The sequence below is a fragment of the Balaenoptera borealis genome (genome assembly GCF_965194805.1).
Source record: "Balaenoptera borealis genome assembly, chromosome: 8".
NCBI lineage: Eukaryota > Metazoa > Chordata > Mammalia > Artiodactyla > Balaenopteridae > Balaenoptera > Balaenoptera borealis.
This window is the reverse complement of record NC_138865.1, coordinates 72606091-72622373: the sequence shown is the minus strand read 5'-3', so window position 1 is coordinate 72622373 and position 16283 is coordinate 72606091. Positions and strand designations below refer to the sequence as shown.

Genomic DNA, 16283 nt, shown 5'->3' with positions numbered 1-16283 from the left:
AACATGTAGTGCATGTGCTTGGTGCCCTGTCAGCTTCTGGGGTGACCAAGATGACTCAGACCAGGGAGGGGCTCACGGCTGACGGGAAATGACTGGCATGTGGCAGATGTGATAAGGGCTCGAATAAACACTGGCATGTGCACACCAACCAGTCACAGGCCAGGCGGCAACTGATTCAGCCTGAGTGAAGAAGGGTAAGGGAGGAACTGGACTTCTAAAAATGAGCTCACCAGGAAGTTTCTTCTAAACTATTCATTCTTTTCAAAAGCAGAAATGACGAGTTTTTTTTTTTTTTAAAGATGGGTTTTTTTAAATTGTTACTTTTACTTATTTATTTCTGGCTGCGTTGGGTCTTCGTTGCTGTGCGTGGTCTTTCTCTAGCTGCGGGGAGCGGGGGCTACTCTTCGTTGCGGTGCACGGGCCTCTCGTTGCAGTGCTTCTTTTGTTGCGGAACACCGGCTCTAGGCGCGTGGGCTTCAGTAGTTGTGGCTCACGGGCTCTAGAGCACAGGGTCAGTAGTTACGGCGCACGGGCTTAGTTGCTCCGCGGCATGTGGGATCTTCCCGGATCAGGGCTCAAACCTCTGTCCCCTGCATTGGCAGGCAGATTCTTAACCACTGCGCCACCAGGGAAGTCCCGACGAGTTTTGCTAATACCAACTCCTTTAAAGAATTTCATTCTGCTTTGCTAGGTATATTTGGGAACAGCCTTCCTAGGATTGAGAACAGGCTACTTGCCTCTCACAGGTACATTACCCCTCCTCCCCGCCACACAGGCTCTCAGGTGCTACGGGCAAGAGGAGGCAGAGAAGGAACCCCACAGCCTAGGACTTGGAACACTTCCCTTATAAGAAATGGCTCGCAGAGAATGGAAACAAACAGCTACACTTGGAACATTATTTCCTCCTCCGAAGAACAAAGGTCCAAGAAGCTACAAGTCTTAGAAGAGGAGTTCAGTAAATCCTACTGATGACTAGAATGCATTATTTCCCGGGTTCACCTTCAACTAAGTGACAAAGTCTAGAGTATCTGCAGTGTTCTCTCATCTCTATCAAAGGTTTTTCTAACACATACAATGGCAAAGATACAACTGGATTCTGGGATTCCCTGGCTGTCCAGTGGTTAGGACTCCAGGCTTCCATTGCAGGGGGTCCAGGGTCCAAAGATCCCACAAGCTGTGTGGCACGGCACCGCTCCCCCCCACCAAAAAAAAGAAAAAAGATACAACTGGATTCTAATCATTATCTATTAATTACAGCCTAATAACTCTTACCGACCAGCAAACTATCCCAATAATTCTCTCCCACAATGTATTACATATATTCTCTCTAAATGCCTCTGACTTGTCACTAACTATACTGTCACTAACTATAAATATATAGCTATATATTTAGTCCCATGCTTATATAGGGTGTCTGTCAGATGAAGCATACTATAATTAAAGTTTTCAAAGATGATGTCATTTTCTCTTGTGAACATAATGTATGTATTTCATACGGCTGAGTAAAGTCTACAATACAAATAATACTTATCACATTAACTCTGAAATCCATGTGTACATATGCATATGGGTAAAATTCAGTAAACATTTGTATTCAAGGATGTGACATGAAGTCTTTGCCATGATTAATGGTATAATTTGAAATTCTGGGGTCAGTAGAGCTTCCTGTGTAACACCCAACAAATATTTTACTCTCAAAGGATCTATCAAGAGTCTTTCACCACTACTACCATTCCTGCCACCCTCCAAACTCTCCAACCCCTCAACACTCACACACAATGATGGGGGAAGAGAAACACAAATAGAACCTATAATCTATGAATATTCTAATCAGGCTAAATATTTAGTTTGAAAGTTAAAATAAACAGTCATTATTACAGAAATTTATACTGCTATGGTTTGCAACACACAATGGTGTATAAGTGACTAAGAAAAGCCGCATTATGTTTTTAAGGTTAAAGACCTGATTTAACTTTAACCATCTGGCAGAGGCACTAAAGAAATATCTGTACTGATTTTAAATGACTCAAGTTACTAATTGAAGGCCTAGGACTTCTCATAAAGAGTGTGCACACACACACAATTAGGGATTTTGCTGACTGAAGCAAAGTGTTTTCTATTGTGGTTTTATTCACCTATCATGAACATGAACTTCAATTGCTCATTTCTCCAGGTCACGGCAGGGTTTCTTTTTTCCTACCTCAAGACTTCCAATTCCTACAACAATCCTTGTTAAAGCCTATTTTGCAGACCCAATAAAAGCTCCATTTTTAAAGAGTTAGATGCATTACATGTGAGGCTGCCTGGGTCTCTGTATTCTTAGGCGCTGACAGATGGTGACTGAGATGCACTTGGTAACAGAGTGATGTCCCCCAGGAGTGCCAAAGCATCTCCCCCCTTTTCACTCTATCCTACCACAAATGTCACACCAACAGGCTTTAAAATTGCAGAATGGCTTGCGGGAAGCAAAGAAAGGAATGAGACTTAGGGAAGACATTAAATAGCTTCACGAATACATTGTCTGCAGCCAACAGAAAAGAAAACTGGGTGGACAAGAGCAAGATGCACACATTCAGACACAAAGTCCATCAAATTCAACTTTCCTGGCTTTTCTGGGCCATTCTGTGTCCGACTTTCCTGAAGGTGTGGTTGAGGTACACCTAGCTCTCCATACCTAAACATCACACTCATATTTTAAGAGTATTTTCCAAATCCCAGATTTCAAGGGCTGTCTTCACAATTTTCGCCTTATTCTCATACCACTCATCCTGATAATTTACTATTTTTCTTAAATCGAACTCACCGCTTTATTTAATACTTATTTTTGCCTCATTCTAAGCAATCTATCCATGAAATAAATGAGTTTGGTGACCGGCTTTATGTTTTTTTAGTCCTGAACTGCAAGGGTCATGCACAGTAATTAAAGAATGGGCTATGTCCCTCCCTGTGCCACCTGTAAATCTGTCTGCACAGCACACTTTGGAAACAAAACTGTTTTGAAGACAGCAAAAAAGGCAGAGAAAATGTTTAATTTAATAGGCATTTTTTCAATATGACAGTCCTGAGTCTCCCTTTTGAGTTCACAGGTTATCGAGACTGACACAGCTTTGGATGATGGAGGCGCGAGCCCCCTTAAAAAACCCAAATGAAACAGTCACCGTCATGGGAAGGCCCAGGCAGACCTGCCCAGGCTCTAGCAGTCAGACGCTAAGCTCCAAGAAGGGCATTTCCTAATCAAGCTGCAAAAGTGGAAGCAGGTACTTTCCAACTCAGAACTCTCTTCCTCACACTGTGCCATAGGCAGTGTACAAAGTTAATCGACTGCTTTCCTAGGTAACCTTCAAACCTGGAACTAGCTATTGCCAATACTGGATGTTAGGACTGAGTGCCTGATAACTTTTCTCCATTGCTGTTATACAGTTTTTGCAAAATTTTTAATGGGAATACCACCTCAGACCCTCATAAATTTGCTAGCTATACGAGCTTTCTCTCACAAGGGCCGTCATAAAAATTCCTGTGGGGACGAAGTAGGTTCTAAATCATTTTAGGGAACATTTCTTTTTTAACCTTAAAAAAGCCCATGTAGGGACTTCCCTGGTGGCACAGTGGTTAAGAATCCGCCTGCCAATGCAGGGGACACAGGTTCGAGCCCTCGTCCGGGAGGATCCCACATGCCACGAAGCAAGTAAGCCCACGAGCCGCAACTACTGAGCCTGCGCACCACAACTACTGAAGCCCACGCGCCTAGAGCCTGTGCTCTGTGAGAAGAGAAGCCACCGCAATGAGAAGCCCATGCAGCCCAGTGAAGAACAGCCCCTGCTCGCTGCAACTAGAGAAAGCCCGTGCGTAGCAACGAAGATCCAACACAGCCAAAAATAAATAAATGAATAAATTAAAAAAAAAAAAGCCCATGTAAAACATTGAAGTTTTTAACCCACTAAATAGGTGTTGAATCTGACCTCTGTCTGACTGTATGTTTCTGACCCTGCCCCTTGGATTTAGGATGAAGAAACAACTCAGTAAAACACATTAGATAATCATTCTGCCGCACCCACCCAATTTTCAATGGAAAATGCCTCTCAATACCAAGGCTGGCTGGTCGAAGGCCATTCCAGCCAGCACATGTTGGCCCCGATTACTGCTTAGAGTCTGATCAATGAGGCATTTTATAGGGTGTCAGCTCTCAACCTCGATAAGCTAATCTGCAGCCACAACTCCTCAATGGGATTTGTTTCAGGGATTAGGCAAGGAATTCCCGGATGGCTCATACTCTTGGTAGAGGTATGTTGAAAGTTTCAGCGTGATTACTAACCCTTCCTGAGTCTTCACCCCACCAGCCCCTCCCACACCTCATGCCACACCCCTGCCAAATCTGCATAACCTTTAACTACAGAACGTATGACAGTACACAGAACTACAGTGGCCCCGCCTAGTTTCAAAAACTTACCTGTCTCCTAAAAAGAAAGCCTTCTTCAGAAGAGAAAACCTTGCTAAGCTCAAAAGTCACAGTAGGGATTTAATCATCTCCCTCGAATTCCCAGGCACTTCTCCAGCATAAGAGCAATGCCTGGCTGTGACCTTTCGTCAATGTACAAAGAATCAGATTAAAAGTTAAACAAATGTAGGCAGAAACCCTTGCAAATGGAACTCCCCAGGGGGTGATGCTAAAAAATTTGGGGTCTTAAGCATATGAGAGCCCCCAAAAGAATAATATTCCCTGTGTAGGGTGTGTGGGGGTAGCCCTGTTTACTGGGAAACTGGTTCACTTCTTTATAGGAAAAGTCAAGTCATTAATACATTAGGGATTTCTGTGACTTTCTTTCCCTTTTTCTCAAAGTTCTCTTCCTGGCATTTAAAGCCTTTCAAGAGAGTGTGAGCATCAAACAAACCCACACTTCGTTGCATTTCTGTATTGCAGAGTGTGCATCTGTATCGCATACTCCCTCCTTAAGCCGCAGGTATCCCAGCAGAGAGAGTTTACAGAGTCTTAAAAAACATCTAAAATTTTCAGATCGAACAGACTCTTGACGGCAGAAGTTGAGTCTTGCTTATCTTCTACCCCACCTGCTCACAGTGGACCGGCACACGTGGGTGCTCATTAAGTTATTAGCTGCGTGGTCCTGAAAAAGCTGCAGCAGCAGCTCAGGGGGAAAACAATCTCCCTTCATCAATCTCTGACAGCAGCTCTGGAAAAGCTCGAGAAACACCTCAAAAGCCACCGTTGCCTTAGTAAAGCACCCTCCTTCTCTCGTCTCCCCGGAGAGGGGAAACTACAGTATCCTGTTCATGCTTCTAATTGGAATGCATCAGAGTCTTAATTATTTGCATTCCTCCCCAACAAGACAGTGTGGTAGAGGCACACTCTTAACATTTATATTCCCCACAGTGAAGTTAGTTGTTCATGACAAATTTATTGAATAACCATATTTCATTCTCTCAGGCACGATATTAAATGGCACTTTGCCACAAATACAATCACTGCTAGTAACTCCTCACTTAAAATGAAAATGGTCCACTTCCAAGGTTTGCGTGTAGACTGTCTCTCCCAGGAATAATCCTGACACGGGTGGACCTGTTCTCCCAAGGTGACTGTCAGGACACCCAGCACAGACCACCTAGAGATCTGAGGAAAAGGGCCTCTTCTCTGCTGGTATTCCCCTAGCTGAGGGAGGGAGGGCAATTTCTAGGATGGGATGAGTCTACGCTGGGAACTGCAGGGAAACCCACAACCATTACTCAGGCCAGACAGCTGCCAAGGAAGCAGCGCTGCCTAAGAACTGAAGCTAAAATAGAGGTGGGAGGCTGTATTCCTTTCCATTACTAAGCCCAGGAGTATTCACTCCCAAGTTCATCCACATTTCAAGAATGTTAAAACCCTGTAGTCAAAACCCTGATTATTTATAACTTAAAATAAACTACTATGTAAGGCAGAAACTTTACAAATGAAGACATAAAAGAAAAGGAACTGGTGACAGGTAAGATAATACCAGAGTACATATCCATTCCCTACTGCAAATAACTTTTACTTACATTGCAGAGGCAACTGATTAAAAGGGAAAGAGAGGATTCTGGTCACCAGAGAGCTGTCAGTTTGTCTCACACACACACACGCCTGTAATTTTGCATCAAGTAGAGAGTGCGGTTTGAAACAGAGAAGGAAAACACAAAGGCATAGGGCAGGCGACACAACAGGAACAACGAGATGCCTCCGAAGTAGCAGCAATCCAAGACAGAGTTCAAGACAGTCTTCCCTACTCGCGACTTAACCTGAAATCCAAGTGACTTTAGAGAACAGAGAAAAGGATCCAGGAGCCCTGGAGGCCACGAGCCACCACCCCTGTCCGGTGAAACCTACTCCCTGCCCTCAACCCCACCACCGGATGGGAGAATCCCAGCCACCTAATGCGCATCTGAGAAGCCCACCACGCGCTCCCATGCCCCGTCCTCGCGACCCTTCTCCCAACCAAGCGGGACGCAAGAGGGCACTTACTTGGAGCCAACCTGACATCTCCCGCCGAGGTGGAAACCCGCGACCTCCTCGCACCGGCATCTTCGGGCGCGGGTCCCGCGTGGGCGCGCAGGTCCTGGGCCCGGTTCCTTCTCCTCCTCCTCCTCCCGGCGGCACGTCAGTCCTCCGACCCGCAGCCGGGTTTTAGCCAGGTGCCGGCCCGCGGGAACCCACCCCTTTGTCCCTCCCCCCTCAGCACGGCGTCGGCCCGCCCCCGGCCCGAGGCTGCGCCTCTGCGCCCGCCGCCTGGCCCGCGAAACTCTCAAATGGGCCGCTACCACCCCCGCGCGACCCAGGGGAGGGTTCGCCGGCGCCGCGCCCTCGAGGTCCCCGCAGAGGGCCGTGTCACGCGCGACTCCCGGCCGGGGACGAAAGAGGGCGGCGGCAGCAGGGGGACCCCGAGGACAGAGCGTCCCGCGGCCCCGACACCCAACCCCCCCCACCGGCGGACCTGATGGTTCGCTCCGCGGCGAGCACTGGGAGCAGCCGGTCCGGCTCCGGGCGCCCGCCGGGGGAGCGCTGCAAGTTTGCGTGTAGCAGTGAACCCTGGGCGGCCTGTTTGTCCACGGGTTCTTCCCTCACGCTCGCGTGCGCATCCTGTACGAACCCTTTTTGGAGAGGTTTGCAGAACCTCCTTCCGAGTTCTCTTCCAAAAGGAACCGAAAAGTCTTTTCTGCCACACACACACACACACACACACACACACACACACACACACACACTGTACCCCTACGTTTAAAACACCACTTTTGAGAAAAATATACTCCAGGTTATCTCTTTGGCACATTTCCAATAACTCCAGTGAAGAGATTAAAACTCCTCTCCCATCACCAGCTTTTCAAAGGCTTTTTTTAAAAAAGTAGGTCACAAATGCTTATCAGGCAGGATTCATCGAATTCAACTCAGTGCATTTATTCGTTTTAGAGTCCTCTATGTATAAAGAATTGTGCACGATAAATAAACGTTTCCTAATTTTAAGGGCATGTAAATTATTTGGAGAATCAAAACAGGTACACTGATTAAAAATATAATCTTGGATTTGAAATCTTAAGGAAACCATGTTGTATGAGAAAAAAGTATGGCCCATTCTGCTCTTAAGTTGAAAAGCGAAACTCAGCCTAGACTCACAAGAAGGTAAAAGGTAAAAGGTCTTATCTGACCAGCTGACAAGATACAGATGCTGGGCTCTCTCCCTGAAAAGTTGCTTCACTTCCTGCCTAATCAAAACAAGTTTGGCAGTTTATGTGGAAAAACAAGTACAGCATATGCCTCTCTGAAAGTGCTAGGCTTCTGGCCTCCTTTGTAATGGCTAAGTGCCTGCCTCTGAATAAAAAGCACTGTAACATTTCCCATTTTCCTTCAAGTCTCCAGAATTAGACGTTTTGGCTGTATTCCTGATGTAAGGTGTTACTCTCCGGATGAAAGCGCCATTTAAAAAAAATGTTTCCCAAATTAGGCAGTGCGGGCAAACAATAACAATGGCAGCATTTGTGAACTGGTCACACCTTAGTGACATGAGCTTACACCACTAAGCATTTAAAAAGGAACAAAGGAACCCAGAATGGAGCAATTATATCTGCTGAAAGATTTCCTTTTTCTCTCTCGAGTCCCACTGTCCAATATGATAACCACTTGCCACATGTGAGTATTGAATACATTTAAATTTAAATTAACTAAAATTAGGGCTTCCCTGGTGGCGCAGTGGTTAAGAATCCGCCTGCCAATGCAGGGGACATGGGTTCGAGCCCTGGTCTGGGAAGATCCCACATGCCACAGAGCAACAAAGCCCCCCATGCGCCACAGCTACTGAGCCTGCGCTCTAGAGCCCGCGAGCCACAACTACTGAGCCCGTGTGCCACAACTGCTGAGGCCCACGTGCCTAGAGCCTGAACTCCACAGCAAGAGAAGCCACTGCAATGAGAAGCCCACGCACCGCAAGAAAGAGTAGCCCCCACTCGCCGCAAGTAGAGAAAGCCTGCACACAGCAACGAAGACCCAATGCAGCCAAAAATAAATAAATAAAATAGATAAATTTATTTTTAAAAATTAACTAAAATTAAAGGAAACAAAAAATTCAGTTTCTTAGTCACATTTCCAGTGCTCAATCAGTAGCCACATGTGGCTAGTGGTTACATTGGACAGTGTAGATGTAGAATATTTCCACCACTGCAGAAAGTTCTATTGCATCACACTACTCCAAATGATGACATACTTTTACAGTAGAAATACGAATATTCTGGCACAATACATAGTTCTGACTCAGATAGATGTTGAAAAAAAGTGATTCAATTGATACAGTAGCATTGCTGGCGGCGGTATAAATCAATACAACTCTTTGGAAAAACAAGTTACAGTAGTACGTATTTTTCACATGAGGGCTTGCACATGTGAACCCCACTCCTAGAATTTTTTTCTCTGAAGAACTTCTATCCAACAAGTAATTACCAAACACCTTCTGTCAAGTCAGAACCCCCTCATAAAAGACTTAGGCTCTATCCTCAGAGAGTTCAGTTTATTGTAGTAGACAATCAGTAAATTATAAGAAACCACGTAAGTGTTGACATTCCTGGCAGACTCAGGGTAGTCTGGGGGCTTTCAGGAGAGGTGTTCCTCACCAGACTAGGGGTATGGAGTTTAGGGAAGGCTTTCCAGAAATGCGGTAGCTTACACATTCTAAAGGACAGGTAGGAATGAGTTTGTGAGACAAAAAGAGGGGTAAGAGCTTTCCAGGTGAAGGCAATAAATAACAAGTGGAGAAACAAGGAAGGAAGACCATGGGCTTGCTCTTGAGGTGCCAGGAAGTAAGGCTGTCCAGGCAAGCAGGGACAGTGTTCTACTGTGACACAATAGAAGTGGGATTAGACTGGCATTTTATAAAGATCACTCTGTCAGCTTCTTGGAAGATGGATGAGTTCGGTGGCAGTTGTGGGGAGGGGCATCAGTAAGAATGACAAGACGAGCAAAAAAAAAAAAAAAAAAGGATTTTTGTGGGAATGGAGGTGAGAGATGATGTGGCTATGAAGTTAGACAAAAGGAGCCACTTCAAGAGAAATTAAGGAAGTGTAATCAGCAGAGATTGGGTGCCTGCCTGATCAGATGCAAGGTAAGGAAGAGGGAAGGGAGTCTACGGTGACTCTTAGGTTTCTGGCTTAACTAAGTAGATGACGGTGCCTTTTGCCAAAATAGGAAACACAGGAGTGGGAGCAGATTTTGAGAGGGGCTTGAGGAAGGATGGTGAATTCGACTAAGGACTGACTGAGTTTTGAGGACTGTGAGTTCTCCAGGTGGAGATGTTCAAGTATCTACTATATGCCAGGTATTGATGAGTGTTTGGGTAGAGAGATTTGAGGTGGAGGAAGAGATTTGGAAATCGCCAATGTATCAAGAAAGCTGAAGTCATGGGAGATAATGAGACTATTCAGAGAAGTGATGAAGACTGAGGCAGGAGAAGAATATGGATAGAACCCATCCCTGAGAATGCCAATATTTAAGGGGCAAGCTTAAGTCCTCAGAGTAGAGATAAAAGAGGAACTGCCAGAAGGGGAAGGAAAATATCCTCTGGAGCAGGGTGTCCAAGAAGTCAAGAGAAGAATGAATTTCAAGAAGGGAAGAATAGCCAACATGGAACTTCGAGGAGTTCAACTAAGATAAGAACAGAAGACGTTCACCAGGAAGAGGACCACTGCTCATCCTGGCCGGTGCTGTTTCAACGGCAAGATGGGACTGGAGGTTAGATGGCAGAGGGTGACTGGGAGGTGGGACAGCACTTCATTGTATGCCTATTTATAATAACACAAGATGGAAACCATCAATGTCCAAGGATGGAGGGCTATTAAATTACAGCAAATCAACTTAATTGGCGTAGCAAGCCATCATTTAAAATTATATAAAGAAGTCTGGGACTTCCCTGGCAGTCCAGTGGTTAAGACTCCACGCTTCCATTACAAGGGGCACGGGTTTGATCCTTGGTTGGGGAACTAAGATCCTGCAAGCCATGCAGTACAGCCAAAAAAAAAAAAAAAAGTATCTATCCTGATGGCAATAACAAAGAAATTACAAAAGAAAAGAATTGGAAAGTATATGAGAACATGGTTTGATGAATGGATAGGATTGTGTGTATTTTTCTTTTTAAATTGTAGTTATTGTTTGGGCAATAGATAATTTTTCAACACTTGTCATTATGTATTACAGTGTGAGATCCTTAAATTATAGTCAGAAGACCTCAAATAAATGTAATAAACTAAACACTTTTAATCAGATTTCCTCAAGAATGTTAAGATTTGGGGATACACACACACACACACACACACACATGCACTTACATACATATTTGCAACATGATTAAAAAGTATCATTAAATGGGAGCAAAGGAACCTGACATGAAAAGTTCCAGGCTAACTGAGCAATTTAGTTGGCCTGTACACTGGATGGCAGATTAGAATTATAAAGACACTCTCCTTCAATATGCGTTTCTTGAATGCCTAGCATGTACCCTGGCGTAGGTATACAGAAGATAAAGGCAATATAAAACAGGGGGCTTGCTCACAGCATGAAGAGAAAGACATGTAAACAAACGATGACAAGGCACAAGAATTGCTCAAGTACATGTATGACTGAAGTGCTGGCAGTTAAAACTCTGCCTGAGGGAAGGGCACTTTTCAGGATACAAGGCCCGGCATCCCCTTAACTTTCCAAATCAAAGGACCATACCAATACCTGTGCATATTCACTTAAAGGACTCCTCCTTCCACAAGCAGCCACCCACAGCCCCTAAAAGAACATCCAGGAGAGAGGCATTCAAGGTTTTGCTCTGCCCCTCATGCCTTCACATTTTGTTATTTAATGTTATTCTTGCTCACTTTCAAAGTCTGTTAACTCCACGTGCGTGCACCTAGGAATGGCCCTGTAAGCACACAGCGAGAAGGTGGCCGTCTACAAGCCAGGAAGAGGGCCCTCACTAAGAACCAAGTCTGCCAGCACCTTGATCTTGGACTTCTCAGCCACCAGAACTGTGAGAAGTAAATGTCTGTTTAAGCCACCCTTTCTGTGGTGTTCTGTTATAGCAGCCTGAGCTAAGGCAGCCTCCACGTCCTACATGAGTGGACCCTGCTGCCTTCTTCGAGCACAGCTCAGGCTGCAGACTCCCAACCTCACTTCCTGGAGCTACACTGGTCTTTCTTTGTAGTTGTTGCTCTTGAGACCCTGCCAAGCTCATTCCTGCCCCAGAGCCTTTGTTGGAGCTTCTCTGCCTGGACCACAGAGCCAGCTCCTGCTTAGATTTCTCTTTCCATCTAAATAGGAAGCATCCCTTGAGGTGGTTATCAGGAAGCAATGCCCTCAGGAGAAAGCCAAGTCTAAATTAAAGCAAGGAGGTGGAGTCCAGCTGAGTGTTTCATTTACTGTGAATCAAGGGTTTCAGAGAGCCCAGTGCAGGGGTGTGAAAGCGGCAGGGTGGGGGGCAGGTGGGCAGTAGCGGGTTTGTTTAGGGGAAGTGAAGACCAGAGAGGAACAACAGCGAGAAGGGAGAACAGCCCAAGAAAGGGCTCCCTCTTTTTAAACATCATCATCATTATTACCACCATTGGTAACATGTTGGCATTGCTGCCATCATCACTACAATGAAAATGTGTTAAGAGTAAGAGCAAAAAGGATGAAAACATCAGGAATCAGACTTAACGGGGAGAGAAAGTTCTCAGTTCTAAATGGATGCTGCCTTCTATTCGCCTCTCCTCTCCCTGCCAGTGGCACAAACTCCAAACCCCAGCATCCCCCATACCCGCCCCGCCCTGTGTAAGAACTCGGCAATGGGTTCACCTGGCCACAAAGTTGTCAAAAGAATTAGCTGTGCAACTCAGAGTCAGCTGCATGGCTTATAAGTCTGAGGAGGCCCCAGACTGGTGTTACGGGGGGACTTCTGGCTGGAAGGAGGTGGCTGGGCTCTGGTCTGACCTTGGGGTGCAAGGCTGTCAATGGGCAGGCTTCTAGAAGACTTACGGGGCTGGTCTTGGTGTGCTCAGGCTGGCAGGCAAGGCAAGGTGTACTCAGCCTGATTAACAGGGAGTTGAGATAGAGCATAATCCAACTCCCAACCTGGAGATCCTAGAAGCACTTTCTGGGCTATGGTCTCATCTGGACAGACCCTGCTAGAGAGAGCGCTCTGCCTGTGGGGGAACCGTCCCCTCCTGGCAAGGTGCCCTGGGTCCTAGAGGCACTGTGCTCTGCGTTTCGACATTTTTAAAAATTATTTTATTACTATTTACATTGCAGAGTATATAAAATCCACACCCTTCAGGGACAGGTGCCGCTTGTTAACCCTCCATTAAAAAACAAAAAAAAACCTGGATAGAAAGTAATTGATTAAATGCACATTGTGTGCCGCAAATCTTTCCAACACTATTTTAACTCATTTAATGTAAATCCTCCCATCGCGCCTGTACATTTGGTATTATTGCCCTACTTTAAGATGAGGAAACCAAACTTCCTGGAGGAAAACAGCCTGCCCAAGGTCATCACCGAGTAGATGGTGGGTAACACGCCAGACCTACTGGACTCAAAGCCCATTCTCATCACTGCTCTCCGGCCCCTCAGTTCATTGCCTCTACAGCAATAAAACAATTGCACAGGGTTGGGGTAGAGGTAGGTCTTTGGTTGTTATTATTGTTGTTTTCCTTTTGGCTCCTTTTAACAGAACTTAAGAGGGGTTTTGCTGACACAACAACTGAACAAACAATGCTGAGGAATATTTGTGAAAATCTTCCCGTACAATATTAGAAAGGTAAATGCCACAAATGTCGTCTGACTCCAGCTAGTGAGCCAGGAATTAGAATTCTCAATTCAAATATGATTCTGGTGCTAAGAATTCCAGCGGTCCCTCTCCCAGAATAAGTTCCTTAAGAAAAACACTTTAATAAGGTAATAATTTTCCTTTTTAAGGAAAAAATGCCCTCATCTCCCATGCAAGGGAGGGAATCTAAGGTGAGAGAGGCCCAGGGGACTGTCCACGTGATACACAAGTCCTCCAGGGAGACCAGAGGGGTCCCTGGCAACACCTGAATTTCTTTTAAAAAAATTATCACCAGAATCCTCTAGCCCTAAGAACTCAGTACCCTGATAGACACAGATTGAAATTGTTGAAGTGTCTCCTTGACTGTCAAAGAATCCTCAGACCTGAAAGGGGCCTTAGAAAAAAGCTGCAAACAGACAGTTTTCCATGGCAGCCACGCAAAAAAGTGCAGGCCTCTTAAAACAAAGGAAGCTGGGCCTGGGAAAGGCACTTCCTAGAGGCATCCGATAAAGCTTGAAACATGGCTCGTAGCATTTCTTTCTATAAGAACAGCTTCCTAAATTTTCCTGATGATCAGAATCACCTGAGGCATCCCAGGTCCCTCCCTGAGATACTGATTCAGTGGATCTGAGAAGGGCCCTGGGGAAATTTACATTTTTAGCAGGTACCCACCAGGCTGAGTCTTATCATCAGGGAGGTTTAGGACATTCTGCTAAAGGGACATTGTTACAATCCTCTGACCCAAGACAGGAAGGTTACCATTTTGAAGGGAGGTAAAACATTTCGAAGGTCAGAAAATAATTCTCTACTTGCAAAACGTCTTTGGTTTACAAAAGAAAGGGTCTGATCTTATAATCCTCTTGGTATGTGGATTTGCATACGTATTCGTATACACACACATGTTTGGATTTCAGTTATTTTTAAATAAATGATACTTGTTTATTTACACAAACCATACAGTAGATCACACAAAAAACAGTAAAATGCAACTGAAGTGTCATCATCCAGAGCAAACTACTATTAATAATTGTATGAGCATCCTTCCAGGTACCTCCATGCACAGGTAAGCATGTAGATATCATACATAACATTATACACCTGGGACTATACTAGATACGCTCTTTTGCTACCTGTTATTTCTACATAGGAATATTGTTTGACTAATTTTTTCATGGCAATATAGATCTATATTATCATTTTTCTAGCTGCATAATATTCCATTTGTATGAATATACCATAATTTGCTGAATAAATACTTAAAAGTTCTTTTAAAAACGGTATAGAGGACAAGGTAAAAATCAGATGGATGAAACTCCTAAGATTTTCCATAGACAATGAGAAAGCAAGTAGTTTGTAAGACTCAGGCACAATTCATAAGATGTGTATAGTGTACGGAACTTCCCTGGTGGTCCAGTGGGTAAGACTCCACGCTCCCAATGCAGGGGGCCCAGGTTCGACCCCTGGTCAGGGAAGTAGATCCCACATGCATGCCACAACTAAGAGTTCGCACGCTACAACTAAGAAGTCCGCATGAAACTAAGACCTGGTGCAGCCTAAATAAATAAATTAATTAATTAAAAAAAAAAAAAAGATGTGTATAGTGTACGTAGTATGTTAGTAACATGTAAGATATGTTAAAAAACAAAATAAATGGAGTGTTTTTTTATGTTAAATATAGATGAAAAGAATGAAACAAATAAGAATGTTACTTATAAATAGAAGGGCTCTGATGGAAGGACAAAGTAAATCGTAAATATTCATACTGAATAAAATATTAATAAATGTAATAATATCTAATTTACAATTGTATTTATTTAGATATAATATAATAATATATTTTTATAACTTTATATTATTGTTAATAAATATTCCATATCTAATAAAATATTAATGATACATAATAAAGCCCAGCTCATGTTGCCTCCAGATTGACAGCTAAATCATCCTAAATTGATCACCCATTGGTAACACCCATTATGTCCAATTCTGGCCCCATGTACACTCTGCCCCAAAACGCAGAGAAATTACTAGTGAGCTATAGCTATTGGCCAGGTATACTTGCCCTGCACCCCTCCGATGGAGCAAGCCTATGCTGGCTTCAGACACCTTTTATCTGCTAAGACCCCTGTTCAACCACAGGTCTGGTCTTTGTGACCACACCATCACTGGGGAAAGCTGACACCGCACAGAGACAGGACATATAAAGATTGCAAGCACAGGTTCCAGAATATGGACCTTTCACCCTATTAATATCCTAACCTAACTATGTTAAAATGTTCGAATCTTTTCCCCTTGCTTCTCACTGCATGTTTTCAAATTGAATAAATCGTGTGACTGCAACACCCGACTTTGGTGTCTGAGCCTTTCTGTCTCATAATCTCTGGGAGAGATTGCCTGGCAGTGTCCTTGGAGGCTAAGACTGCATATCAAGGTATTTCCCACATTCCTAGAGTAATGGAGAGAAGCAAGCAGGGTGGGGGACCCTAATGAATAAAATTATGTACATAGAAGGTACATCAAATTTTTTGCTCATCTGGGCCATGAGGGCAAGGTTAACATAAGAGTGAAATCTTTCATTCAATTTCAGGAATGTGTGGGGCTTTCAGCTTTTCCTGCCTCCATAGTTATTATCTAAGTTTTTAAACAAATCAATCAAGATTTATTTCCAAAAGATTCAAAGCTCTCTTAGATTTATATTCTGTACACTAAATCACATAAAGTTTCATTGGGCTGGCCAAAAAGTTCGTTCGGATTTTTCGTAAGCTGGACCCAAACGAACTTTTTAGCCAGCCCAATAGCTATTCTTTCCAATGACATTTCATATTTTACCTATCTTCTCTCTCCCTGATCTAGTTCTGCCTTTGCTGGAGCCATCTTCCACTTGCTAAAGTGTTTTGTTTCTTTTTCTAATCTTGACATATGTATTCTACTGAGCTAAAGCCATCAGAAGAGACAAATTTAACTTTAATGTATTATGAAGCCTCTTTCAAA

General features: G+C 44.1%; 1 protein-coding gene across 5 annotated transcripts in view; it reads right to left on the bottom strand.

Annotated features, from left to right (window-relative positions):
• Positions 1-16283, bottom strand: part of TJP2 (tight junction protein 2) — a 132331-nt gene that overhangs the window by 75912 nt on the left and 40136 nt on the right. For 2 of the 5 annotated variants that reach the window (XM_082403641.1, XM_082403644.1), the window contains exon 1: positions 6491-6684. The exons of the other annotated variants lie outside the window; for them this stretch is intronic. In XM_082403641.1, coding sequence (XP_082259767.1) covers positions 6491-6550 — 60 coding nt within the window. In that variant the 5' untranslated portion in view covers positions 6551-6684. Of the gene's footprint in view, positions 1-6490; positions 6685-16283 lie in introns of those variants that run through there. 5 annotated transcript variants of the gene reach the window in all.